The sequence below is a fragment of the Rhinolophus sinicus genome, chromosome 18, assembly GCF_057876585.1.
Source record: "Rhinolophus sinicus isolate RSI-liver-muscle chromosome 18, RSI-T2T, whole genome shotgun sequence".
Lineage (NCBI taxonomy): Eukaryota > Metazoa > Chordata > Mammalia > Chiroptera > Rhinolophidae > Rhinolophus > Rhinolophus sinicus.
In genome coordinates, this window is record NC_142518.1 from 7,217,080 (window position 1) to 7,243,452 (window position 26,373).

The 26,373-nt window shown below is 39.6% G+C and overlaps 1 protein-coding gene across 4 annotated transcripts in view; it reads left to right on the top strand.

Annotated features, from left to right (window-relative positions):
* Positions 1-26,373, top strand: part of FRMPD4 (FERM and PDZ domain containing 4) — a 742,584-nt gene that overhangs the window by 558,392 nt on the left and 157,819 nt on the right. For all 4 annotated transcript variants that reach the window (XM_074324291.2, XM_019746300.3, XM_019746299.3 and 1 more), the window contains one exon: positions 767-883. In XM_074324291.2, the coding sequence (XP_074180392.2) occupies positions 767-883 (117 nt within the window). The remainder of the gene's footprint in view (positions 1-766; positions 884-26,373) is intronic.

A 26,373-nucleotide genomic window follows, 5' to 3' on the forward strand; every position in this document is an offset into this window, starting at 1 on the left:
GGGCTCAGGCCTCTGGTTAGGGATTGTGACTGCGCTATGCTGCCCATCATAACTGCTTGTCCCTTGGAGTCCCTTGCCCTTTCCTCTTGCTCTTGGAAAGGCATGCTTCTAGAAAATTCTACTTGTCCTTTCATTTTTCTGATGAGTCAAATTTAAGGTGTGGACTGAAAATTGTAAAAGTAATTGTGTGCATTTTCATTGCAATTTAAATTGAGAGGTTGTCTAAGGTTGTATGACTCACTTGACTAGAGTGTGGTTGCTGTGAATGGAAATTATGTCTTTTGTGTCAGAGGAGTCCTGGAAAGTGAGGCTTGGGGTTATTTGTTTAAGACCCATAAAAACTGTAGTCTATTTTCATATGTGTGTTTGTGTTTATATTGTGGTGTGATATCTATTTATGTGCAAAACTATGCTAATGCCTGGTCTCAGGAATGTCTAGTGTAATAGAATGTGTGCAAAACTTTTGTTCAAAATTGGCTTGTGTGTCCTCAGGAAAGTTACTTAATCTTTTCAAGCCATTCATTGTTTCCTCATCTGTGAAATAGAATAAGTACACTTTCCTCATAGGGCATCTGTCACAAAGTAAGCAAGATGCTATAAAGAAAAATGAGGAGCATGGTACCCGACGCAAAACATTCTTTATCATTGTTCATTTAATCAGCTGAGAATATAGCGCACAGTGGAGAGGAGCAAGTCTCTGGAGTTTGTCTCACAGGAAATGTTTAGGAATCAGGTGTACTGATGCTTTTCTTTCTTTTTTTTCCAGCCATAGGACAAAGTCTTCAGGCTGGCCGCCTCCCTCTGGAACCTGGGGCTTGAACCAGGTGCCACCCTATGGATGGGAGATGATGGCGAACCGGGATGGCCGGGACTGCTTCATCAGGTATGTTGAACAGAGGGCATGAACAGTAAAATCTTTGGTTTTTTGAACATCTCTGTTTTGACCCTCTACTCAGGAAAATTAGTATACTTAAATTAGGGACTCACAAGCATTCAGAGGCCATTATTCAAGCAGCTGGATCTCCTGTGCCTTCTGCATCTTGTGACGTGAGCTTGCTTGGGTCTGGGACAGGCGCCATCTTAGAGTGATGTAGTGCAGTAATCCTGGGCCAGAACAAACGTGTTCATTAGTAAATCCAAGGCCAGTTTGTACTCATTGTCTGAGGCTACCAGTAAAGTTTGACAAGGAGGGGTATCATTTAAAATGCTTTCTAGAAATGGTCAAGACAGAAATGTTACTGACTCAGCTGTAACTAGAAAACTCAGCTAAAAAGATTATGTGCATTATGGGTTGTGTCATAAATTTCTCACACTGACATTAGCTGGTGTTTTGGATTTTTTGTGGTGCTTTTTTTGATTGTGGGGTTATATATATATAATGCAAAATTTACCATTTTAACCATTTTTAAGTGTGCAATATGTACAATTCAGTAACGTCCCATTTCCAGAACTTTTTTCTCATCCCCAACAGAAACTCTGTCCCCATTACACACTAACTCCCTATCCCCCCTCTCCCCAGCCCCTGGTAACCTCTATTCTACTTTCTGTCTCTATGAATCTCCCTATTTTAGGTACCTCACCTAAGTGCAATCATATAATATTTGTCCTTTTGTATCTGTCTTATTTCACTTGGCATAATGTCCTCAAGATTCAGCCATGTTGTAGCACATATCAGAATTTCATTCCTTTTTAAGGCTGAATAATGTTCTGCTGTATGGCTATATACCATATTTGTTTATCCATTCACCTGTCAATGGATAGTTGGGTTGCTTCCACCTTTTGGCTCTTGTGAATAGTGCTGCTGTGAACATTCATGTACAAGTATCTGTTTGAGTCCTTCTTTTCCACTTTCTTGGCAATCTATGTACAAGTGGAATTGCTGGACCATATGGTAATTCTATGTTTACCTTACTGAGGACCCACCAAACCAAACCATTCTCCACGGCAGCTGTAGTGCTCTGGTGGTTTGCATTTGTATGGGAAGAATGCTGAGATCACACTTCTCAAAACAGCAAGGGTCCACCCTGCTTTCTTCTCCAACCTAAGGGAAATATTCTTACCTAGGACATATTAGTGATATCTATTTGAAATCAGGAAGCATGGTTTGCCCTGGTCTAATAAAACTGAGCAGAGATTGGCAGCCGAAGGAAACCAATCTTTCACGCCACAGGCTGCATTCTTCATTTCAGCCAACCTGACTATGGACTGGTTAGCAAACACAGGATCGTCATGCGGTGGGAGATCATTTTTATAAAAATTACAATGTCTGCAAAGATTAGGGATTTAATCTTCTGTGCATACCAGCACCTCCATGTTAGGATTGTTGGAAAGTAGCTAGGGGCATAACTCACATGAGTGTTGTGGCCAGTTTCCCAGTCTCTGAAGCCCAAATCTCTCCTCTCCCTGGAATTACTATGGAGAGGAGAAGACACCCCCTCCTCAGAGTACAGTTGGTTGCTGAGGGGTTTGCCTCCTGGGTCCATCCTGGGAAATTCAAGTTGCCCTTGAACATGAGCCATTGGGGAGGCATGGGGGGGCGGGAGAGGACTGAGAGAGGGACTGTGGGAAGTGACCCTCCAGCTCTTCAAGTCTTTCCTGAGGATGTGCTCCCAGAGAAACGATAGTGGAAATGGCAGTGGGAGCAAAATCTCCCAGAAAGCTCCAAGACTGGAAGAAAGGCCAATAGTTTTGCTTACACCCTAGATTCTAAATCATTAATTTCATGAATTTTCCCAAGTCTCTCATACTGCTAGAAAGATGATATTTTTGATATTATATTGTGTCACCTATTTTGTAACATGGTTATGAATTTATGTAATTGACTCAGTTGAGGTAGCCTAAATGCTCTGATTCAAAACAGTAAACATTTCTGCCAAATAAATGTAATTTTCAAAAACCATGAATTATCAATGTATGAAGTTCTATCTCAGACTTCTCCAATTACAATGGGTTTTTGTTTTTTCCTTTTCTTTTTCTTTGTCCTTGGTTGGATTTGGGTTCCTGTATATTCCCTGCCATTTGATCAATGGATAGAAACGAGGGCCAACCCAGGTGTCCATTTAGCATTTACAATGGCCTAATGCCAGCTATTAAAATGTGTAAGAGCAAATCAGCAATCTGATAGAGATATCTGCACTGACAACTAAATGGCAAGTTTTAAAACCAAGGTCACCAGTGTAACTTTTCCAAATCTGTGGGGTTTTTTTACTTGAAAAGAAAGTTTCCACAGTCCTCTCAGAGACATTGTTTTAAGATGTTAAGAACAGTAGTTCTTTGGAAAGTGTTTGTTCTTTCTTGGTCACTAATGAGTTTTATAAACAAGGAGAATCATTCTGATTTTTTTTCTTACCTACTGAGGACTGTCCATTATAAAGAGATACTCTAATGAGCAGCATTTCTGGGGAGTCTGGGTTTGCAGTATAAAGTATATCTCTACTCATTAGTTTTAGAAGTTAAAAGAACAATTTGAAAATTAATCCGTGGTTAGTAATTAGCACCTTTGCATTTAATTTTTCACTCTTTTATATATTCTCTTTGAAAGAGATTAGATGTCTCCTTTTTAAAATATTTTCTTAGGATCTAAACGATAACCCACATCAAACCATCATTTTTTGACGGAGGAAAAACTACTTCCAAGTGATGGACAAGCTATGGGAGGAACCAGGCTTCACATGTTCAAAGTTAGAGTATCATAGCTAAATAATGAGATAATTCTATCATTATGCAGCTTTCAGAACATGGCCCAGGATACTTCAAATGTATTCAAATTTCATATTCCCTTTCCCGTCCCCAATTATTTAGAGTAGGACTAAGTAACCTGTTTTCTGTAAAGAGTTATTAGTCCATAGAGTTAAACATTTTTTTCATGCCATGTGCACATGTTAAAGTACCTTTGTATAATATTGTATAGTCTCCAGACTAGTGGTTCTCAACCTTGGCTGTACATTGCAGTAGCCTGAGGTACAGTAAAAATTCTGATGCCTGGGTGGCTTAGTTTGTTTGGGCTCCTATAATAAAATATCATAGACTGGGTGGCTTAAACACAGAAAGTTTTTTCTGACAGTTCTGAAGACTGAGAAGTCCAAGATCAGAGTGCCAGCATGGTTGGGTTCTTGGTGAGGGCTCTCCTCCTGGCGTGGAGATGGCTATCTTCTCACTGTATCCTCACAAGGCAGAGAGAGAGAGAGACAGAGAGATCATCTCTCCAGCTGTGTTCTTAGAAGGACACCAATCCCATCATAAGGGCTCCACTCTCATGACCTAATCATCTCCCAAAGGCTCTACCTCCAAATACCATGACACTGGGGATTAGGACTCTAACGTGAGTTTGGAAGCAACACAAACATTCTGGCCATAGCACTGTCTGGAGAAGAGCCTAGGAATAGGGAGTTTCAGGGGCTTCAGGTTCTAGTAAACAGCTATGGTTGCTCTTTAAAGCACTTTTCTGCATTTGACCTCATTAATAAGGGATAATTATCCCATTTGGCAGGTGATAAAACAAAGGCTCAGACTAATCAAATAGCTTTCCCAAAGCTTACACACATGTAGCAAGCAAGTCTCAATGCATAGCTTCTTGAAATATACCAGATCCCTCATTAAGAAAGAGCAAGTTTTGTTGGTATTAGAAAAATATGAAATAGTTTTTTGAGAAACAGAGAACATTGCTTAAAAAACATGACAGCTGCAAAATAAAACAAAATTTGTCAATTTTTTTTAACCAGTTAAGAGAAAGAGAACAGAACAGGGAAAGGGAGAGAGGCAGATGTGATGAAGGAAACTCTGAGGAAATGGTGACTCTCAGGAAAGAGTGTCCTAGTGAGAAATGGGTGACGGAGAGATGGATGGAAAGAGAAATTAAGAGAAACAGAGAAAGTGGGGTACTCCGAGGTGGTTGTTATAATAAAAGTATCAATAAATAATAGGTGTGGATGCAGGTGGATATAGATATAATTATGGATACGAATAGGGATATAGATGAACATCGAATATAGATATTGACATCGATATTGATATAGATATATTAGGTTGGTGCAAAAGTAATTGCAGTTTTTGCCATTTTTAACCTTTTAAACTGCAATTACTTTTGCACCAACCTAATAGATGGATATAGACTATAGGTATAGATGATATAAATGGCATAGACCTAGACATAGATGAGTAACCATGCAACTGGGTGTGCCCAAGAGGCTCTTGGTTTCTGGGTATTATTCTGACATAATTACTGATAGCATCTCCATTTGCTCTCAGAGTGTTCTGCTTTGGATAATACAGGTAAGATAACTATATATCACACCACCAAAGTTTAGAAAACTCTTGCAAGACATTAGATTTCATTTCATCTTGACAACTGCCCTCTAAGGTCGTTAAGGCACATTAAAGAATCTCCTTAGTGCAGAAAAAGCCAAGGTTGACGAGGATTGGGTTCTCCACATCCGATGGCTAGTCAGACCAGTGTTGCACCCCCTCTTCCGATGCCAAGGTTTTGGTTCTTTTGGCGCTGTCATGGAGTTGAATCCATACTAAACCCCCTAACATTGTATAAGGATTCCTACCCCTAGAATTACCCAGCTCTATCCCTGTGTGCTCAGCTCAGCTCACCTCCACCTGCCCATCATACCCTCCCTACTCAGCATCCTTAGAAATGGCCTGATCAGCCTGGTGAGTCGTGTGCTGCTTTCAGAAGCTGGCCTTGGCTACACCCAATATCTATCCACCCGACATGTATTGAGCACCCTAAGTGCTGAAGATACCAAAATAAGGAAGATAAGTGCATACCTTTAAGGATCTTAGAGTGTGGCGGAAGTGATAAGTGAAATAATAGAATGTGCTTTAGATGCAGTGGAAGCGCCCCCAAGGGGGAACTAATCCAATCTGTTGGAAGTGGGGCTGAGGCTGGGTGAGAATGCAGGCCGTTGCCATGGGCCTCATACTACAGAGAGGCAAGTTTCATTCTCAACCAAGCAATGTATCTTTTAACCTCTGTAGACACACATAGTATGTGTACTAATGAGAGGAAAGGGAGTATTATGTGTTACTTGTTTTCTTTGTTGAGTTAAATGGAATAAGAACATGCTTGTTTGTGGGGATGGGGAAAGTTAATGCAAAAATAATGCACTTCATTAATTTGGGGCTTTGGTTTTTGTAGATCGAAGGAAAAATGAAAGCACGAGCACAATAAATATTAAAACACTAGCTGGCAAGATAGATGATTATGATGAGACCCGTGGGAGTCTAGGGATAGGAATGGGGGCCTGGGGTGGGAGAGGAGACTGGAGGTTCATGTCCAAGCCACATGCTCTGATTTTCCAAGTTCTAAGTTTCAAAGGCTTTTTTTTTTTTTTAACCTGCTGGCTTTCTGGCCACTGTCACCCTGTGAGTGTACAAAACTAGCCCTGTGTATATATTGGACAAGACACCCTGTTCTATTATTCTACCAGCAATCCCCATGGTGGGTCATTAAGCAGGGTCACTAACTTCATAATGCAGAAGAATTCAGTTCTGAAACCTGAACAGTGGAGATGAGTAATGAGATGCAGAAACTTGCACTTTGTTCTCCAGTATGGACTTAGCCCAACTTGGGAGAAGTTTAGCCATTCTGATCTGCCAGTCAATTCCGTAGTCCATGGGAAGTGTATTTTTGGCTCACCCATCTCCAGAAAAGAATAACCTGAAAAAATGCAGGCAGTTTGTGTGTGTCCCACCCTCCTTTCTTATTAACCACAGCAGAAGACAGTCAAGTCTGTGTGCCAGGATTCTGTCATCATGGAAATTAGAAATGGCAAACCTTCCCTCATCCTTACAGCGGAGCCTCAAAGTACCCTCTTTAGCCTTGACCTAGTCTAGTTCAAGTGTCCCAAAGAAGGAAGAAGCAATCAAATGTCCTCACATGTTATTTGGTCATTCGAGGGCTATTCTTCAGTATTGTTTTCCTGACTTTTACCCCAAGACGTTATAAGAAAGTCTTACTGTTAGTCTGTGGATGGGCCCTTAATATGTTACCCTGTGCTGATTGTCCTTGAACTTCTCCTTCTCTGGAAAATTTTTTAAAAGTCAAGAAGCGTTAAGATATAAAGTTGGATGTGGGTATTGTGGCTGCACCCACAACCCCTGTGTAATATTTTCAGATTTGAAGCAGACATGAACTTCCTACTTTCTCAAGCCTGCATTTTTAATGCACCCCCTACAAAGGACAAATTAATCTGAGACAGTCATGAGTTGTTACCTTTGTTTCTGGTAATAAAATGCAGAAGGTCTTGGTGGAAATTACAAGTTGTGCCAATAAAGGAAATAATAGAGATCTCTTTGATGTGGGTTGCTCTGTTATTTCGTGAAGTTTTAAATATCCAGAGTTAAGAATTGGCATTACATTAGAGAAGAAGCAGCTTACCTCACTTTTTGTGTTTTTGATGAAGAATTCTTAAATAAAATATATCACTTCCAAGTATACACAATGAATTCTGTCTAAAAATGCAAATTGCCTCGTGGCAAGAGCACATGCCATTTAGTTAAACAAGTTCCTTAGGATCCAAGCATCCAGTCAAGGGAAGGGAGGTATATTATAATTTGGGGATTGGAGGAACAAAGTAAACGTGATAGTGTCATTACATGAAATGAAGGGTAATTATGTCGTGTCAACGTGAAAGCTCCCAGGCTGAACATTGGAAGCTGTTTATTCCCTTTGTTGGAGCAGATTTATTTTTCTTTCGAACCTGACAAAGCACCTATCCGCTGAGTTAATAATCTGTGCTCCCAGCTGGAAGGTAAGTGTGCGGAGCTGATGGAAGGACTTTTAACAGGAAGGTTCTGAAATGACACTGTCATTCCAGATCGAACTGGGCATGCAGCACAAAGAGCTTTGCTAGGCAGACGTCTCCTGTATCAGAGGCTATTTCATTTCCCCTGTGCATTTGTTCTCAAAACTTTGCTGGTTTTCTTAATCTGGCCATCATCCTAGGACGAGTCCCTGAAATACTTGGCTTATTTCCGGCAGGCCCAAGTCTCTGAAGGGACTGTAATTATCAGAAGTTCCTTGGGCCACTTGACAACAGGGTGGGGACATCATTCGGGCGGAGCTATGGACAGCAGGTTAGCTGCTGCCCAGGGTGGCTCTTTCTTCTCCTGAGCTTTCCTGGAGCCCCTAGGGATATACACGAAGTGGGTCACAAAGTCCATTTGGAATCGTAGGGACAGCCAACCTGTGAAAAGGAGAAGCACCTGGGTAACCAGGTTTCCATCACAGCCTGTAATTGAAATGCTAGCTTGGGGCTGCCTACCACCCCTTGGTTCTTTCGAGTGGCCTTTGGATCTGTCCTTTGTGGACTGAGCCAACCCTTGCTGAGAGCAATTTTGATGTCATTGCCCAAAGCTGGGGACACAGGCAGGAAATTCTGGCCTGTGCCAAGCACCAAGTGGGGGGTAAGGGTGTTGCTGCCAAGTAAATTGGCTGAACTTAAGAGGACATGGAATCACCTTTGTGGCAGGTGTCTTTTCATTATTGTCTGAAGTCCTGCAAGAGGAGCAGAGGAGGGCTGGTGACAAGGGGCCTTACTGTGGTCGAGCAGGGTGTGGGAAAGAACAGTTCCCTGCCAAGCTAGAATAAACCTCGCTCTCAATGGCCAGTTTCTGGGGAAGAGCCTCTTCAGCTGCAAGGATGATGAGACATGCAGTACTTTCTGTGTCAGTGCACCCTGGCCAGTCTGAGTCCACGTAGCCACGTCACGTAGTTGTTACGTGGAGTATGCCACTCAGCTGCTCCCGGAGCACAGGCTCGGTGATAGCATATCAAGTTGGGAAGGCCATGAGAGACTCTCAAAGAAGGCTGTTTTGATCTTAAAGGATGCTACTGGGCATTGTGACCAGCTAGATAATTTGGGGGGCCCATTGCAAAATGGAAAATGCAGGCCCCCTGTTCTAAAAACAGGAAGAAGGTGCTGATCAAGGTACTAGAAGGGAAAGGTTTTCCTTTTCTTCTGTCATCTGTCAACATGTCACAGTCTTTTATTTGCTAGTCGATGTCATTCTAAGTAAAGCTAAAAATGTAAACTAGTAGCATAAATGTTACTGATCATGAGTATACTGCGCAATATGAGTTTTAGACGCAAATGTAGGAGCATTTAACTCATCTGAGGAATTACTGAAATGACACCATTGTGTTTGGTAGCTCATGTATGTATATGTATTTCATTCTAACCAGAGAAGTAGAAATGCTGCACAAAACTGTCAGAATAGTTTTCACTTCTGCAACTCTACCAACAGTCCCTACTTTTGGCTTGCTGATAAATAAGGAAAGACTGAAAGGAAGAGGAATTATGGGTTGCCCTATCTTTCCCTTTTCTTCTCTGTCATCACTTTCATTGTAAGTGAATGGCCGATTCTGGAAAGTAACGTGAGTAAGAAAGGATGTGACAGGATTCCTTAGTCATTCGTGTTTGTGTTTCGTAGAAACCCACATTTGTTCAACACTAATTAGCCCTCATCCCTTACCTCCCAACCTCACCTCTTGAAGTTTTCTAAATCATGTATTTAGTGGCTTCTCAATAAAGACTTAGCAAAGAGGAAAGATTGGCTCTAGCTATTGACTCCCTCAGATAGCAAACTCCCTGTCCTCTCAAGGAGGGGTTTTCTCACCAAAAGGTAGACACTCTTCTCCCCCTGCCCCCAGCCCTTAATTCTCTAGGCTAGGTCAGCAACCTTTTTTCTGTAAAAAGGCTATGGAGCCAATGGAGACTATTGGAATTTAACACAATGCAACTCTGCCATTGTAGTGTGAAAGCAGCCATAGGAAGTATGTGAACAAGTGGAGATGGTTGTGTTTCAATAAAATTTTATTAAAAATAAAACAAAACAGACTGGGGCCAGATTTGGCCCGTGGGCTATAAGTGTTTGTCATATCTTGCTGTAAAGCGTCATGCATTTGACCCCATTCTCATATTTTTAATTCACTAACTGATAAATTTTCAAAACCTTCCCATGAAATGGGAGCTACCGTTTATTTTATATATAAAAGAAACTAGGGCAAACAAACATTGGTAAAGGGACTTTTCTGAGCTTGCACTATGAGTCATACAGGGAGCTAAAAATGGACCCCAGAGCCCTGTTTTCTCCGACTTGTTGCCAAAAAGCTCTATATGATATATTTATGTTGGCAAACAGTTCTTGTGCAGCTCTGACATCCATGACCTACCTCTAAAGAATGTTCTAGGAATGATATTGTCAAAATCGACCAAAGAAGTAGAACTTTTAATACAGGGGTGTCATGACTCCTCCCGTCCATGTGGTGGGTGCCGAGGGAGAGGAGGTCGGCTGATCACAGGATTTGTAGCTGCTCCCCACCTCCCAACTAGCACCTTTGTTGGGAGAGGGATGGAGGGACAGGAAACGATAGCAACACGAAGCTCAGTCATGAAGCTCAGTCATGCGGAATGCCTAATGCAAGAGCAAATAATTATTAGGGAGGTGAAAATTACATAGCAACTTGCTCTTACTAATGGTCTACAGAGGCACTTTTGTACTTTCAAAGAATTAATTGTCCATAGTGTATTGAAGAAATTCTGCTCATTATCTTTGTGGAATTTTATACAGCTCCCATGTAAAAGTCCCCAGTTCATTTTTGGTGATGTTCTGTTCTAGGCTGTTCTCTTGACTTCCATGACACCACCCCCCTTCTTTTGCTTCAAACTCACTGGAGGGTCTTTCTCATGTTGCCTCAATTGGTTCTTCTTTGTTAGCTCAACATTTAAACTTCCATGTCCAACACATCAAGCGTATGTTCCTACTTAAAATGCACATGCACACACACACACACAAAACATGATTCATGAATTTAAATATGATGATACCACTTGGTTTTGGTCCACAAACTGAGTTGGTTTGCACTGCCCTGCTCACCTTAAACAAACGAGTGTGGCTGCATTTCAATACAACTTTACAGACACTGAAACTTGAATTTCATATAATTTTCATGTATCACGAAATATTATACTTATGTTGATTTTTTTTTTTTTTTTTTTTTGCAAAATCATCTTAGCTCACAGATGGCTGGTAGGATTTGGCCCAAAGGCTGTGGTTTGCAGATCCCCATTCAAGATAATCTCTTAAAATACTTTTTAAAGCTCAGTGATTATTTTTCTTCGTAATTTTACCTGGGTCACCTTCATTCCTCCTTTCTGTAATACCTTTAATGAGATGACCCTGAGCTCAAAAATCGCCAACCTGTCTTACAACACCACATTTGTTTCTGACTTTCAACATGACATTTGGAAGGTCACGCAATCTCTTTTCCTTTTCCCTTGTGCACCGAATTGTCATAATACCTTGGTTGCCATAGAATACTTGGGGAATACAGGACAGTATACTGTTAAATCTTAAAGATAACGGCTCTTATTGTTCCTCTCCACTATTATTGGAAATTGAAGACATGCCTTCAAATCTGCAGGTATAACTTAGAGTTAGGTTACAACTCTGTCATGTTGCTAAGCAATTGTTCTCCTATTTTTGTTCACTTTTAGCAGTGCCTTTTTTTTTTCTAGCTTAAATATTTAGTAGATTAGAACTGTCTTCAGAATGATGTATTTCTTAAAGTCTTTATTTTCCAGTCATCGGTCAGAGTGCTATTATGTAAATGATTGAAGTAAGTATTTAAAATGTGGGTTTAAAGATCTTCTCAGGATCAGAAGGTGACCCTGGAAAGAGAGGGATGGGAGAGAGAGCTGAACAACAGAGAGCGGAGGAAGGATAAAGTCAAGGAATCTTTTAAGCTCCTATAAGAAGAAGGTTTGGCTGGATCTCCAGAGGAAGATGAAAAGAACACAGGCTTGAGGGAAAGTAGAATTCATTGGAACAGCATGGGCCTGTAGGGGGTCAATTATCTGTTTTAAAACTAAAATGGGCAACTGTGGAATGATTTGGTCAAACATGTTTTGGCAGCCTTTGCATTGTAGTCCAATTACCTTGAATGCGTATGATAACTTTTTTTGTGTGCACTGTTTGTTTATGACCCACCTGTCTCCAAGAGAAATGTCTAAGCCTCAACTAGCCTGTGGGGCTCTTGGGTCTGTTGTGTCCCAGCCGGTGGCATCCTTATGCTATGTTTTAAGGGTTTCAGGGCTCTGTGAGAGGGCTAGATTTCAACCCCCATTTGGCCCCTAGGCCAGGCCATTTGCAATTCTGAGGTGATTCATGATTAAAGACACCTAATTTGGTGGCAATGCACTTGAATAGCTATTCCCTAGATGGAATTTCTAAACAGGGTCAAAGAGCAATTTAGGGGACCAGTCTGTAAAGGACCAGGTGGAATTCACTTGCATTGACCCCAATACATGTGTCAAAGAGAAGGACTCATTTGTCTAGTTTTTCACAAATCTAAATTGTCCTAATAGTGACAAAGTAAAATGATAAACTCTAGAATTTTATTATAGCAATTGTTTTAATGGCAAGATTTCCAAATGCCTAGTGTACGGCTCCCTCCTTTTATGTTCTCTTGAGCCACCATTATGAGGCACACTCAAGGTTAAGGAAGGAGGATTAGCTTTGGTCCTTTTTTGGCGTGGTTCCTTCATGCTTTTGTTATATCTGGTTTCTCCAGGGACTTCATTGTTGTTTATTATTTTCCTTTCTTTTGTTTTCTAAATCGGAGGACTATCATGTGGCAAACTGACTGCTGACCTAGCTTTGGGCTTTAAATATGCCTTCTAATAGCAGCCCCTTCCCCAAATATCTTACTGCCTAGTCCCCTTTGAATGTATAGTTTATAATCTGCTAATGACTGGAAAACTAGTTTACTGGGGTTGTTAGAATTATGTGTAAGATAAAAGTTAATAGGCTCTAAGGAAGGGCCTCATGGGCTCTCATGAAACAAATGAACCTGCAGTTTATTGCTCAGGTTCCTTGAGCTGCTCAAACAGTGTTTTGGTTTAGATTACCCATGTTCTTGCCAACACTTGATTGTGGTGTTCCATATAGATGCATTTATAGGAAAGCGACCTCCAAATTATGTTATGGTGAAGGGTTTTTATTACTTGTGGAATAAAAGCTAAAGTGCAGGAAAGTCTGGTATTTATGTTCGTGAGCTCTGGAGCTGTGCTGCCTGGACTCTGTGTCTCTTCCCAGTCACATGATGGTGGGCAAGGTGCCCGACCTTTCTGTGCCTTCTTTTATTCATCTGTAAAATGGGCACAATAGTAGCACCTACTCCACTGAATTGTAAAAGGGTTAAATGACTTCATGTGAAATGTTAAGAAGAGGAAGTACTCTAGCGTTAATTTAATCATTATTAAGAAGAAAAGGAGGAGGAGAACAAGTAAGGAAGCAGGCTCTCCAAATAGACGTCAAGTTAAATGTCATCCGTGGGACTGGTTTATTGAAACAAATATGTACTTTCCTGCCCTGATACCTGTTGCTTTGAAATATGCAAAGTTGTAGGTATAACACTGTGTTTGCAGGTGTATTAGTCAGGTTTCTATGGAGAAACAGAACCAATAGGATATACAGAGAGTTAGAGAGAGATTTATTATGAAGGATTGGCTGACACGATTATGGAGACTGAAAAGGCCCAGGATCTGCTGTCTGCAAAGTGGAGACTCGGGAAAGGCAGTGGTGAAGTTTTAGTCCAAGCTCAAAAACCGGAGGACCAGGAAAGCCAGTGGTGTAAGTACCAGTCTGAGTCTGAAGGCCCAAGAATCAGGAGCACCAGTGTCCAAGGGCAAGAGAAGAGATGGATGTTCCAGCTCAGGTGGAGAGAGCGAATTCATCCTTTCTCCTCCTGTTTGTTCTCTGCAGTCCCTGAATAGAATGGGTGATGCCCCCCTGCATTGGTGAGGGTGATTTTCTTTACTGAGTCTACCAATTCAAATGCTAATCTCTTCTGGAAACATATTCACAGACACACCCAGAAATAATGTTCTACCAGCTATCCAGGCATCCTTTAGCCCAGTCAAGTTGACACAAAATGAACAGAGCTGAGGGGAGAAATGGACAGCAATGAATGATTGTAGGGAACTAAAATGCCCCACTTTCATCAGTAAATGGATCATCCAGACAGAGGATCAGTGTGGAAGAGCAGACTTGAATAACACTGTAGACCAGGGGGACATAGCAGACATGTGCAGTGTTTCATTCAGCAGCATCCAAGTACTTGTTCTTCTTGGGCTTATGTGGCGCATTCTGTAGGATGGATCATTTGTTGGGCTGTGGGACAGCTCTTGACAAATTTGGGAAGACTTAAATCATATCAAATGTCTTTTCTAACCACAATGGTATGAAATCAATAACAGGAGGAAAATGGAAAAATTCATAAATGAGTAGAAATTGGATGGCATGCTCCTGGGCAGCCAAGGATTCAGGGAGGAAATCCAGAGGGCAGTGGAAACACAACATTCCAGAACTTTTGGGATGCAGCAAGGGCAGTTCTAAAAGGGAAGTTTATAGCAATAAATGTTTATATTAAATAAAAAGAAAGGTTTTAAAAAGACAATGTAACTTCGCACCATGAGGAACTAGAAAAAGAATGGTCTGGACCCAAAGTTGGCAGAGGAAGGGAAATACTAATAAAAATTAGAACAGAAATAAATGAAATAAAGACTAGAGAGATACTAGAGAGGATTGATGAAGCTGGGAGTTGTGTTTTTTAAAGGATGGACACAATTGGCAAACCTTTAGCTAAATAAATAAATAAAAGAGTGAGGATTTAAATAAATAAAATTATAAATGAAAGATGGGACATTGCATCTGATGCCACAGAGGTGCAGAGGATTATTAGAGAGTACTATCAATATTTATATGCCAACAAATTGGGTGACCCAGAAGATATGGATCAATTCCTGGAAACAGAACCTGCCAAGACAATCATGAAGAAATAGAAAATCTGAACAGACCAATAATGAGCAAGGAGATTGAAGCAGTAGAAAAGCCCAGGACCAGATGGCTTCTTTAGTGAATTCTACCAAACATTTAAAGAATTATTGCCAATCCTTCTCAAATGCTTTCAAAAATTGAAGAGGAGGGAACACTTCCAAACTCAATTTAGAAGGCCATCATTACTCTCATACCAAAGCCAGATAAGAACACTACCAGAAAAGAAAATTATAGGCCAATATCCGTGATGAACATAGATGCAAAAATCCTCAACAAAATAGTAGCAAATCTAATTCAACAGCACACCAGGTAACAAAATCAATATACAAAAATCAGTTGCATTTCTATACACTAACAATGAACTATCTGAAAAAGAAATTATGAATACAATTGCATTTACAGTAGCATTAAAATTAATGAAATATTTAGGAATAAATTCAACCAAGGAGGTAAAAAATCTGTACAGTATAAACTATAAGACATTGATTAAAGAAACTGAAGAAAATACAAATAAATAGAAAGGTATCCCTTGTTCATGGAATGGAATGGAAGAATTCACATAGTTAAAATGTCTGTACTACCCAAAGCAATCTACAGATTCAATACAATCCCTGTGAAAATTCCAATGACATTTTTCACAGAAATAGAAAAAAAAAAAAACAATTTTAAAATTTGTGTAGAACTACCAAAGACCCCAAAGCAATCTTGAGAAGGAAGAAAAAAGCTAGAGGCATCACACTTCCTGATTTCAAACTATATTGCAAAGTTGTAATAATCAAAACAGTATGGTACTGGCATAAAACAGACACATAAACCAATGAAACAGAATGGAGAGTCCAGAAATACACCCATGTATATATGATAAACTAATCTTTGACAGAGGCATCAAGAATATACAATAGGGAAAACATAGTCTGTTTAATTAATGGTGCTGGGAAAACTGATATCCATATGCAAAAGAGTGAAATTGGACCCTTACACCATACACAGAAATTAACTCAAAATGAATGAAATAGTTAAATGTAAGACCTGAAACCATAAAATTTCTAGAAGAAAGCAGAGGGGGTAAACCTCCTTGACATTGGTCTTGGCAATGATTTCTTGGATATGACACCAAAAGCATAGGCAAAAATGGAAAACTGTATGGAAGGTCCTCAAAAAATTAAAAATAGAACTACCATATGACCCAGCAATCCCACTTCTGGGTGTATGTGTAAAGGAAATGAAATCAGGATCTTCAAGAGATATCTGTACTTCCGTGTTCACCGCAATCGTCAAAATATGGAAACAACCTAAGTGTTTCCATATCATTCACAATCGTCAAGATATGGAAACAACATAAGTGTTCATCGACAGATGAATGAATAAAGATGTGGTACATAAATGCAATGAAATATTATTCAGCCATAATAAAGAAGGAAACCCTGCCATTTGCAATGGATAAAACTGGAGGACATTGTGCTAAGTGAAATAAGCCAGACAGAGAAAGACAAATACTGTATGATCTCACGCGTAGACTCTAACAAAGTCAAACTCATAAAAATAGAGAATAGAATGGTGGTTGCCAGGGTCTGAGAAATGGAGAAATGGGAAGGTGTTGGTCAAAGTTTACAAACTTTTGGTTATAAGAAAGGAATACATTCTGGGGATCTAATGTATAGCAGATGAATTAGTTAATAATACCATATTGTATACTTGAAATTTGTTAAGAGAGTAGATTTTAAGTGTTCTCACTATAAAATTTGAAAATTGTTACTATGTGAGGTGATGGGTGTGTTAATTAACTTGATCGTGGTAGTGATTTCACAATGTATATGCTAATCAAATCATCATGTTCAACTTTAAAACAAAGAAATTTTTTTGGAAAAGGAAACGTATTTTAAAAAAGAAAAAGAAAAAGGAGCCTGCATTGAGAAATGAAGCCAGCCACACTAGAGTCTAAATGACTTGAGCCAGTATACTACTCTTCCCAGGGGTATTTGTATTTTCTTAAAGGTACAATATCTTTAACCAGACAACTAAATCTCATAGTAAAAATACTGGTATCAAAGACCCCACCACTGACTTTCCTGCTCACCCACCAACCCACATTCCTGTAAACATACATGCCCTCTTAGCCCTGCTTGCTCACTTTGGTCCCATTATGGTGAAAGAAGAGGCCCTCTTTTGTCAGCCAGAAGTTCCTTGGTCTTCACATCCAAACCCTACCACCTCCTTTGAAACCTCATTTCGTCTATCATGCCGTCTCTTTATTATATATTCAGTATCTGTGATCCAGGCACTTTTATATCAGTATTTAAACATGGACAATTTGTTACTACATTAAAATAAATATATATACAGAGGGTGCCAGAAAAATGCATACACATTTTAAGAAAGGAAAAAAAAACTGTATTACAATTACAATGATGGGAAACACTTTGAGTACCTCTTGTCATTGCAAAAGTCAAACGTGACTTGTATTCATCTTTTGTTATCGGTATATATTGAGTATTACAATTTTCATACAGGTTTTGTCTTTCTTAAAATGTGTATCCATTTTTTGGCACCCTCTGTATATAAGAAAATAAACCCCCTTTGCACTTACAACCCACTTTGTACCTGTACATTTACTTTCTTCTTCACTATATAAGCACAATTATTGGCCTCATGGCCTTCCTTTGCTGTCTCCTTTGCCACACCCTTTCCATACTGAACTCACTAGGTCCTGGCCTGCCACAAGGCCCCCAGTGAGAGCCTTCACCAAGGTGTTCAATGGAATGGCCACTTTTAAATCAATTAATTTTTATTAGAAAAGGAAATCACAATACAGAAATGGTGATAACAGTGGATTCGACAGAGCAGTGGCAAAAGATGTGCTAAAGGTATACATTTCAGCATTGATATATCTCAACTATAATGTTGACTGCATAATAGGTTGCTAAAGAATGTCTATGATATGATGCCATCTGATAAAGTTTTAAAATATACAAATTATATATTGAATATGGATATATACACATAGGTGTCTTTACTTTATTGAGGTCTACCTTGCATGCCATAAAATTCACTTGTTTTGAGAATACAATTCAATTCCTTTTAGTAAATTTACAGTTTTGCAGCTGTCACTGCAATTTAATTTTAGAACATTTTTATTACTCCCAAAATAATTTTGTGTCCTTTGGCAGTCACTCCCTGGTCTCAACCCCCAACCCCAGTCATCTACTAATCTACTTTCTGACTCTATGGATTTGCTTATTCTGGGCATATCACATAAATGGAATTATGCAATATAATACAATGTGACTGGCTTCTTTCGTTTAGCATAATGTTTTCAAGTTTCATTCATATTGTAGCATGTGTCAATACTTCATTCCTTTTATGGCTGAATACCATTCCATTGTATGGATATATCACATTTTGTTTATCTGTTCATCAGATGATGGACATTTGAGTTGTTTCCACTGCTTGAATACTTATGTGAAAATATTTGCATGTGAATATGATTTTATTTCTCTTAGATAGATACCTAGGAGTGGAATTCGTGGTTCGTATGGTAACTCTGTGTTTAACTTTTAAAGCAACTGCCCACTGTTTCCCATTTTACCTCCCCACCAGCAATGCATGAGTATTCCAGTTTCTCCACATCCTCACCAACACTTGTGATTTTCTGCCTTTTGATTCTAGCCATCCTAGTGAGTATGAATGCTATCTCATGGTTTTGATTTGCATTTCCCTGATGGCTGATGATATTGGCGGTCTTTCAGTATGCTTATTGACCATTTGTATATCTTCTCTGGAGAAATAGCTATTCAAATCTTTTGCCCATTTTGAAATGGGCTCATTTATCTTATTAATAAATTGTAAGAGTTCTTTATATATTCTGGGTAAAACATCGCTTTTTATTTCCTGAAACATTTTGTAATAAATGTTTTCTCAGTCTGAGAGTGCTACAGGGGAGGTAATTTAAAGTTTGAGGGCTTTCGAAGTGCCTCCTTGTAGAAGCAGCACTGATTAGCAGTTTCCACAAGCGTATAGCCCTCTGCAGGCTCCCCTGGTGGGTTAGTTCCCTTGGTGTGACCAATTCATCAAAGTGTACTTTGTGTCAGTCTCCCAACAGCAAGAGCTGGCTCTAACATTAGCTGTCATCTGACCTGAATTTTCATTTTAAGCACCTTCGGTCCTAATGTTTGCTCTTGAAATCTAGAGCAGCCAGAGTGAGTGACAGGCGCCTATAATGAGATGCCTTTTTAGTGTATTATTCTTAATACATGCACACGTTTGCCTCTTCATTCACAAAGAGCCCCTTGGGGCAAGCGGCGTTGTTAGCAGTTTTGTGGAGGAGGGCAGAAACTGCTGATTCAACAGAAGTCTGCTTCTGAAGGGCTTGAGAGTAATCCTAATGTCAGTTCCACTCATCACGCGTCTCCCCCAGCCCTGTTTCCTTTGCCCTCCAGTGCCATCCTTCATAACACACTCTCTAAATCTTCCTCTTGTGTGAGCAGCAGCCATCTGGTGGTCAAATGAGCATTAAAAGTGTCTTTGACAGCGTTGTGGAAATTGTAACTCATGAAGCACCTTGGGTTTTTAAGAGAGATAATTGATGGGTGACAACAGAAAGGTTTTAACTTTCCAGAAGGAAGTTATCATATGAGAGAACAGTCTGGTTTTCCACAAGGCCAAAAAGATTTCTTATGCTTAAAAAAATATTACTGTCTTATACATCAGCATACATATCATTGACAGGAATTATTCACAGGTGGCACTTGATAAACTTTTTTATCTTTGCAACACATTTGGTCGTAAATGCTGTTCCTGAAATTCCTAGGAGTGTCAGTTCCAGAATTAGAAGTCAAAAAATAAGGAAGAATGCTTTTTCTTATCTATAATTTGCCTTCATCTGCTACGTCCAGTCAACTTCATGGGTTATTGTATAACCAAGGTCAAATTTTAGAAAGCTGGAAAAAAAAAATAGTCAAGCAATCCCTAAGGAAAATAATGGCCTTAGTTGATCATTTTGTCTTTTAAATTGTAAACGCATAATCGGTACATCTCTTGGGCTAAATATTGGTTGAGTAACTGTGGTGGTCCCACATACCTCATGGTGCTTAATTAAAGCTGTTACTGATTTTTCACTTGCTGGAAAATGACATTCTAGTGGCATCTTTTTGGCTGAGTCCTCCCCTAGAGAACTCAATAAAGGTGTTTCCACTTATGTTGCCTTGTATTTAGCCTCATTTTTTCCTCTGTTAATTTGCATTTCTGTTTATTTTATTGGCACTGCCTGCTTCTGTTACTGTAAGTGATCCTTGTTAATCCTTTGGGCTTAGGGACTGCAATATTAATTGGCCCTTACCCAACATCAGAGATCTGAGTTACAGTTGTTTTTTTATCATCGTTGTTTGTGAAGCACAAGCAAATCACCATGCCCTTGGAATCTGGGTGTTTTTTTTTATGGTTGGTTGCCTGGTTGATTTTGCTTCTCATTTCTTTCTTTCTTTTTTTTTTGGTTAAAATTTATTGGGGTGACAATGGTTAGTAAAATTACATAGGTTTCAAGTGTACAATGCTGTAATACATCAACTATATATCACACTGTGTATTCACCACACAGAGCCAGTTCTCCTTCCATCACCATATATTTGATCCCGTTTACCCTCTTCTTCTACCCCCCCTTCCCCCTTTCCACCCTTCCCCTCTGGTAACCAATAAACTGTTGTCTGTGCCTATGAATTTTTGTTTTTTTATTTGTTTGTGTTGTTCTTTTGTTGCTTTCAGTTTATATCTCATATATCAGTGAAATCATATGGTTCTCGACTTTCTGTGTCACTTATTTCACTTAGCATAATAATCCATCCATTTTGTCGCAAATGGCATTATTTCATCTTTTCTTATGGCAGAGTAGTATTCCATTGTGGATACATACCACATCTTCTTTGTCCAATCATCTATCAAAGGACACTTTGGTTGTTTCCATGTCTTGGCCACCCTCAATAAAGCTGCAGTGAACATCGCAAGGCAGTGTGGAGGTTCCTCAAAAAATTAAGAATAGAATTACCATATGACCCAGCAATCCCTCTCCTGGGTATCTACCCAAAAAGTCTGAAAACATTTATCCGTAAAGACACATGCTTTGCATTTCTGAGACTTCTTCCACTCAAGAGAAATATCCTCTCATTTTAATCATCTTCTGTATGGCAATCAGATGTAGATAAAAGTCTGATTTGCATTGGGTCCATATACTTGAAATACCCAGGCAAAGGTGAGTTCCTAACTATCTGGAACTCAATCACCACAATGTATATGCTATATTCATTTATTCTACTAGTAAAACTTTCTTACAGAGCTGAGAAGCCATGATTGGAATTTTCCCCTAAGGTGTTAGATGACACTTCTCAAATTTTCATTCCAACGAAATTTTAAAGCATAAGAAATCTCTTTGGCTTAGTGGGGAAATCGAAATGTTTTCTCATGTTATCACTTCTGGCATTTTAAAACCTTTGTGTTGTTATCCATTGACCTATCAATCTATAGCAATTCATTGGGCAATTACCATATGCCAAATTATGTGTCAGCTACCTCAAGAAATGGAAAAAAGTACAAAACGTTGCCCTGTTTTCAAGGAGCTTAAATTTGTTCATCTATTCATTAATGTATTCATTCAACTCCTGTTTACTAAATATCCGGTGTGTGCAAGACACATAGTCTAGTTGAGGCAAAATAAGCGTAACAAGTATATCTAAGAGCCGTGCAGTTGGACATCTGAGATTGGACAGAACCTCTAGGAGGAAGTAGCTGGCACAGCGAAGATATCTCATCTCCCTTACGGGAGTCAGTCTTCTGGTGGCTTCTTTCACTTCTGATGGGATTGCAAAGCCTCCATGACCTGACCCAGCCTGCACGGGGCTCCTCACATTAGAAGCATTTGTCAGAGTGAGAAGAAGGATGGCAGCGTCATTAAGTGGAAGACTCCAAGGGAGTATTCTTTGCAGCATAGATATACTGAGTATAAAAAACACAGTATCAGTAGTCCTTAAATAACTCTCACCTTAAAAAGGACTCTTGTTCATACGCATGTTTAACCCAGTATCCAGGATCATCCATAATTATTCTTAAATCATTATTATTTATCAACAGACCCAAAGTGGTTCTCCATTGTGTTAGTTATCTATTGGTGCAATAGCGAATTATCCCAAGATGTAATGGCTTAGAACAACACATTTATTGTCTCACAGTTCCTGTGGGTCAGAAACTAGGACATGACTAAAGTGTGTCCTCTGCCCCGGAGTGTCTCACAAGGCTGCTTTCAAAGGCTTGGGTGGAGCTGTGGGTCTCATTTGAAAGCTGGACTGGGGAAGGGTTCAGTTCCTGCAGGTTTGATGGACTGAGGGTCTCAGGCTGTTGGCCTGAAACTGCCTTCATTTCCTTGTAATGTGGGTCTCCCTGGCAGAGCTGCTCACGTCATCAAAATATGTAATCCAAGAAAGCCATAGAGACAGTCTGCTAGCAAGATGGAAATCATAATTTTTACAACCTAATCGCAAAAGTAATATCTGTTCAACATTGCCATATTCTATTAGTTAGAAACAAGTTGCTTAAAGGGAGGAGATTACACAAGGCAGTGAATACCAGGCAGGTATCACTGGAGGCTGTCTTAGAAGCTGGATGCATAATTATTTTATTCAACAAAATGTATCAGTCATCTAACATGTTGTCACTAGTGTGTAACTTTGGTAATAAGTGGCCCTTGTCCTAAAGGTGCTCACCATTAGCTGGGGAACTTGAGCACATCAACCTCAAACTCTAATTTAACATGGAAAGTCTTATTATAGTGTCAGATTCAAAACCCAGTGAAAATATGGAAAAAATGGATGTCTCTGTTCATGATGGAATACCCAATGGGAATGCCATTTTCTCTCACAGTTAAAAAATAAATACAATGCCAGTTCTGCTGTGGAACTTTCTCTGACACAACTTTTTTCCTCAATAAAATTCCCAGAAGAGATGACATTTGAAATGGTTCTTAACAAATGAAGTAAGTAGCAATGGCTTCCTAACTGTAAACCACAGTATAATGAAAGGCATTGAGATACAATGCAGTGTGACACATTCAAGAGCGATGGAACTACAATATAGCTAGAATGTTGGAGCTGTCGCCAAGGATGGGGAATTGTTATGGCAGGAAATGAGTCTAAAAAGATGTATTGGGCTCATATTATGAAAAGGAACTTGAATGCTATACTACAGAGCTGGAGCTTTACTATATAAGAAGCAGAGGACACCTGAAGGTCTCTAATTAGTAGAACAATGTAGTGAAATTCATGTCTTTGAAAGGAACTGTGGAAGCAGAATAGAGAATTTGCTGGAAATACTAGATAGGAGGCTAAGATAATATTCCAAGGAGTGTTGATAATGATGAAAAATTAGATACAGGAAAAAGAAGGCCCTGGAGACGGTAAGTTCAAAATCGGAGAAGATTGGGGACAGGAATTGACAGGATTATGAGATTCAGGCAAGAGTTATGAGAAATGAGGGAGAGATATGGCAGAGCCAAAGATTTCTCTGGAATTTTTATCTCAAGAGAATGACAGCTTCTTAAAAGAAGGAGCATATGTTATTTAACTTCAGAATCTCAGTATTTTAATGGTGTCTGGTACTTGATGGTTGGCACTTGATGTATTGACAGGTGAGTGGATGGATGGATGGATGGATGGATGGATGGATGGATGGATGGATGGATGGATGGTTGGATGGATGGAAGGATTGTGACTGGATGGATGGGTGGGCAGGTGGGGGATGGATATATGGATGGTGTTGTTAAACATTCAAGGGAATACAAGAAAAAAATCAGTTTTCGGGATGGAGGCGATAATGGGTAGAATGTGGTAATAAGACCCTCAGATGGCTAAGGTGACAGCGAAAAGAGTTAGGAGAGCAAGTAAAAAGTTCATCCAAGTTTATTCTTTATGGTAATCCATGGCTTTGATAGTTTTCACCAGCAATTTGTTACTCCATCTGCTTCAACAAATTTTAAGGAGTAGTTTCTTTAGAGAACAAAATTCTTTGTGCAAATCATATCAATATTTTGGAAACCTATTCATTTTCTCAGCACTTTATCCTAAAACATTATTCAAGGCAACTAGCAGTCTGACCACTAAAGCCATTTAGCATTCCTTGAAATTTAGTAAGGGACATGGGAATATTAAAAAATGTTCCCAGAAACAAAACAAAAAGTTCCTTCCTTTCATGTCTTATACTAACCTCACCTTTAACCTTCTATAAATGGTATAACTACTTGGCAATTCTCAGGTTTCTTGGACATCAGATTTTCTGAATCAGTGTTTCTCAAACTTGAGAGTGTACCATCTGGAGATCTAGTTAAAAGGTGGATGCTGATTTTGAAGTGTGGAGTAGAGCTCGAGAGTCTCTAGTTCTAAGTAGCTTCCAGGCAATTCTGAGGCTGCTGATGCATGGACTGTACTTGGAATGGCAAGGATCTTAAGGAATCATTCAGTGTTGGTGGTTTGGCTGATAGCACTGTTGTTGACACAGTCGGGTTGTTAGCTGCCTGTCAATCCAAACTTCCATGTCCCTCCTGCCCTTGTTCATAGCCTCCCTGGGTGATTTTTTATTCTCTACGTCTTCCCTGATGCGTCCAGCTCCTACAACTAAATAATAATATGCAAGGAGAGCTCCAGCTCTTTTCCTTCCTCCATATCCCTAATGAGGCTGTCAGAGCTCCCTTCTACTTTCCCTCTCCATTTCTTAGCTCACTGCTTCGTTTGCAGTCCTTAGATTTAGTTTTCTAAAAGTCTCTTCTTCCTTAATGTCTTCAGACATTCACGGACAATTACGGTTCACAGGTCCATTGTTTGAAGAATTTGGGGTCTGACCATTTTTGCAGTGTTTGGGAGGTCAGCAACGTGTGTAACAAAAGCAAATGAGAAAAGCAGTTGGCCTGGGTCACTGGGGAGTGTTGTCTTAGCTGGAAACAAGGCAGCCTAATTCTCAACCCTTCTGCTAAACAATTGCATGACCTTCAGGAAATCGCTTACTCTATCTGAGCCAACGTTTTGTCAGCTGTAAAATAGTACATTAGATTTAAATGATCTCTGTGGTCTATTAAAATTAATTATGTGGAGGCTGACTTAGCCTCATATCTTCATTATATGTCTGAACTAGAAGAAAGTTTCTGAACATGAGGTTCATGGATCTCCAAGAACACTGTGGATAGAATTCAAAGAGTCCATGAGCTTTGATTGGGTGGGTGGGTGTGGAATTACATTTTTGTTTTCACTGACCTGACTACCAGTGAGCATTTTCTTCAATCAGGAATATAAACAACAGACTAGAGTAGTATTTGCAGTGCCTCTGACTTGCTCACCAACAGATTGAAACCACAAATATAGTTTACGTCACATTACTGTATTTGTAGATATCAAAATATCCTGACGCCACTACTTCAAAGCTCTGGCGCTTCTTAGACCCTACACTACATCTTCTCATTGAACATGCTAATGAAGAAGTACATCTATTACTATAGGTCAGCGGTTGTCAGTACGGGAAGAATATGGTGAAACTAAAGTGTTTTCTTTTAATTTCTAATACGCACATACATTTATTTAGATTCCAACTTTAAATGAAAAGACCAAGTCAATGACTCAATTATATACTTTATTTGGGAGTCACAACTACCATCTTAATCGGCCAAGTTCTCTTTACTATCATTGAACATACATCAGCGAATTTGTGCAGGTGCCTTAATCAAGAAATAGTAATATGGTGGTTTTGAGTCTTTATTTATGTTCTCAATTCTCAAGCTTCCCAGGGCTGAAAGGTCTCAGGCATCCAGAAAGTCCAATGTAGTCTCAGTTCCTGTGATGATTTCTGACCAGAGATTTCAACTGGGTGTTGAAACTTGGAGGAGACATCCAAGGTGATTGTTCTCACAGCATCTGTCATTTCATCTCATGAAATCTGGGAGTTGCCTTGTCAGCATGCTGGAGATTTCGAACAACCAGCAATTTCAGCCAGAAACTCACCAGGTCCTTCTCAGGGCCCTTAATGGGTTGTCCTAACCCTATACGCCTAGCTGCTGTTGGGAAGCCTTTACAGGGAAAGCTTTACAGGGGTGTAGACATGTAGCCCAGTTCCCCGGAGTTGAATTGTATGTAATACCTAATCATTTCTTCTCTGAAAACACTGAAAACCCCCAGATTAATCACTTGGTTGAATTTTGCATAGCTTTGCCTCTATAGAAGTATAAATGCCCTTTCTGTATAATTTTAAGAGTTTTGACCTTAATAAAGTATTGCTTCTTTCATAATCTCAGGACCCACCATGTCCTTGGATATTTAAATCTGATCCTACTAAATTCCTTACCTGGCTGTCTAGCCCGTTACCACAACTTGTAAGGCTCTTTTCACAGCACACTGAATCACAGGATTTTGTTGATTCTCGAGATGTTCTCCAGGGCTCCTCCAAACTCAGCCAGTCCCCATTGATCAGCGGCAGAGCAAGCGCTTTTCTCATTTATGTCTTCTG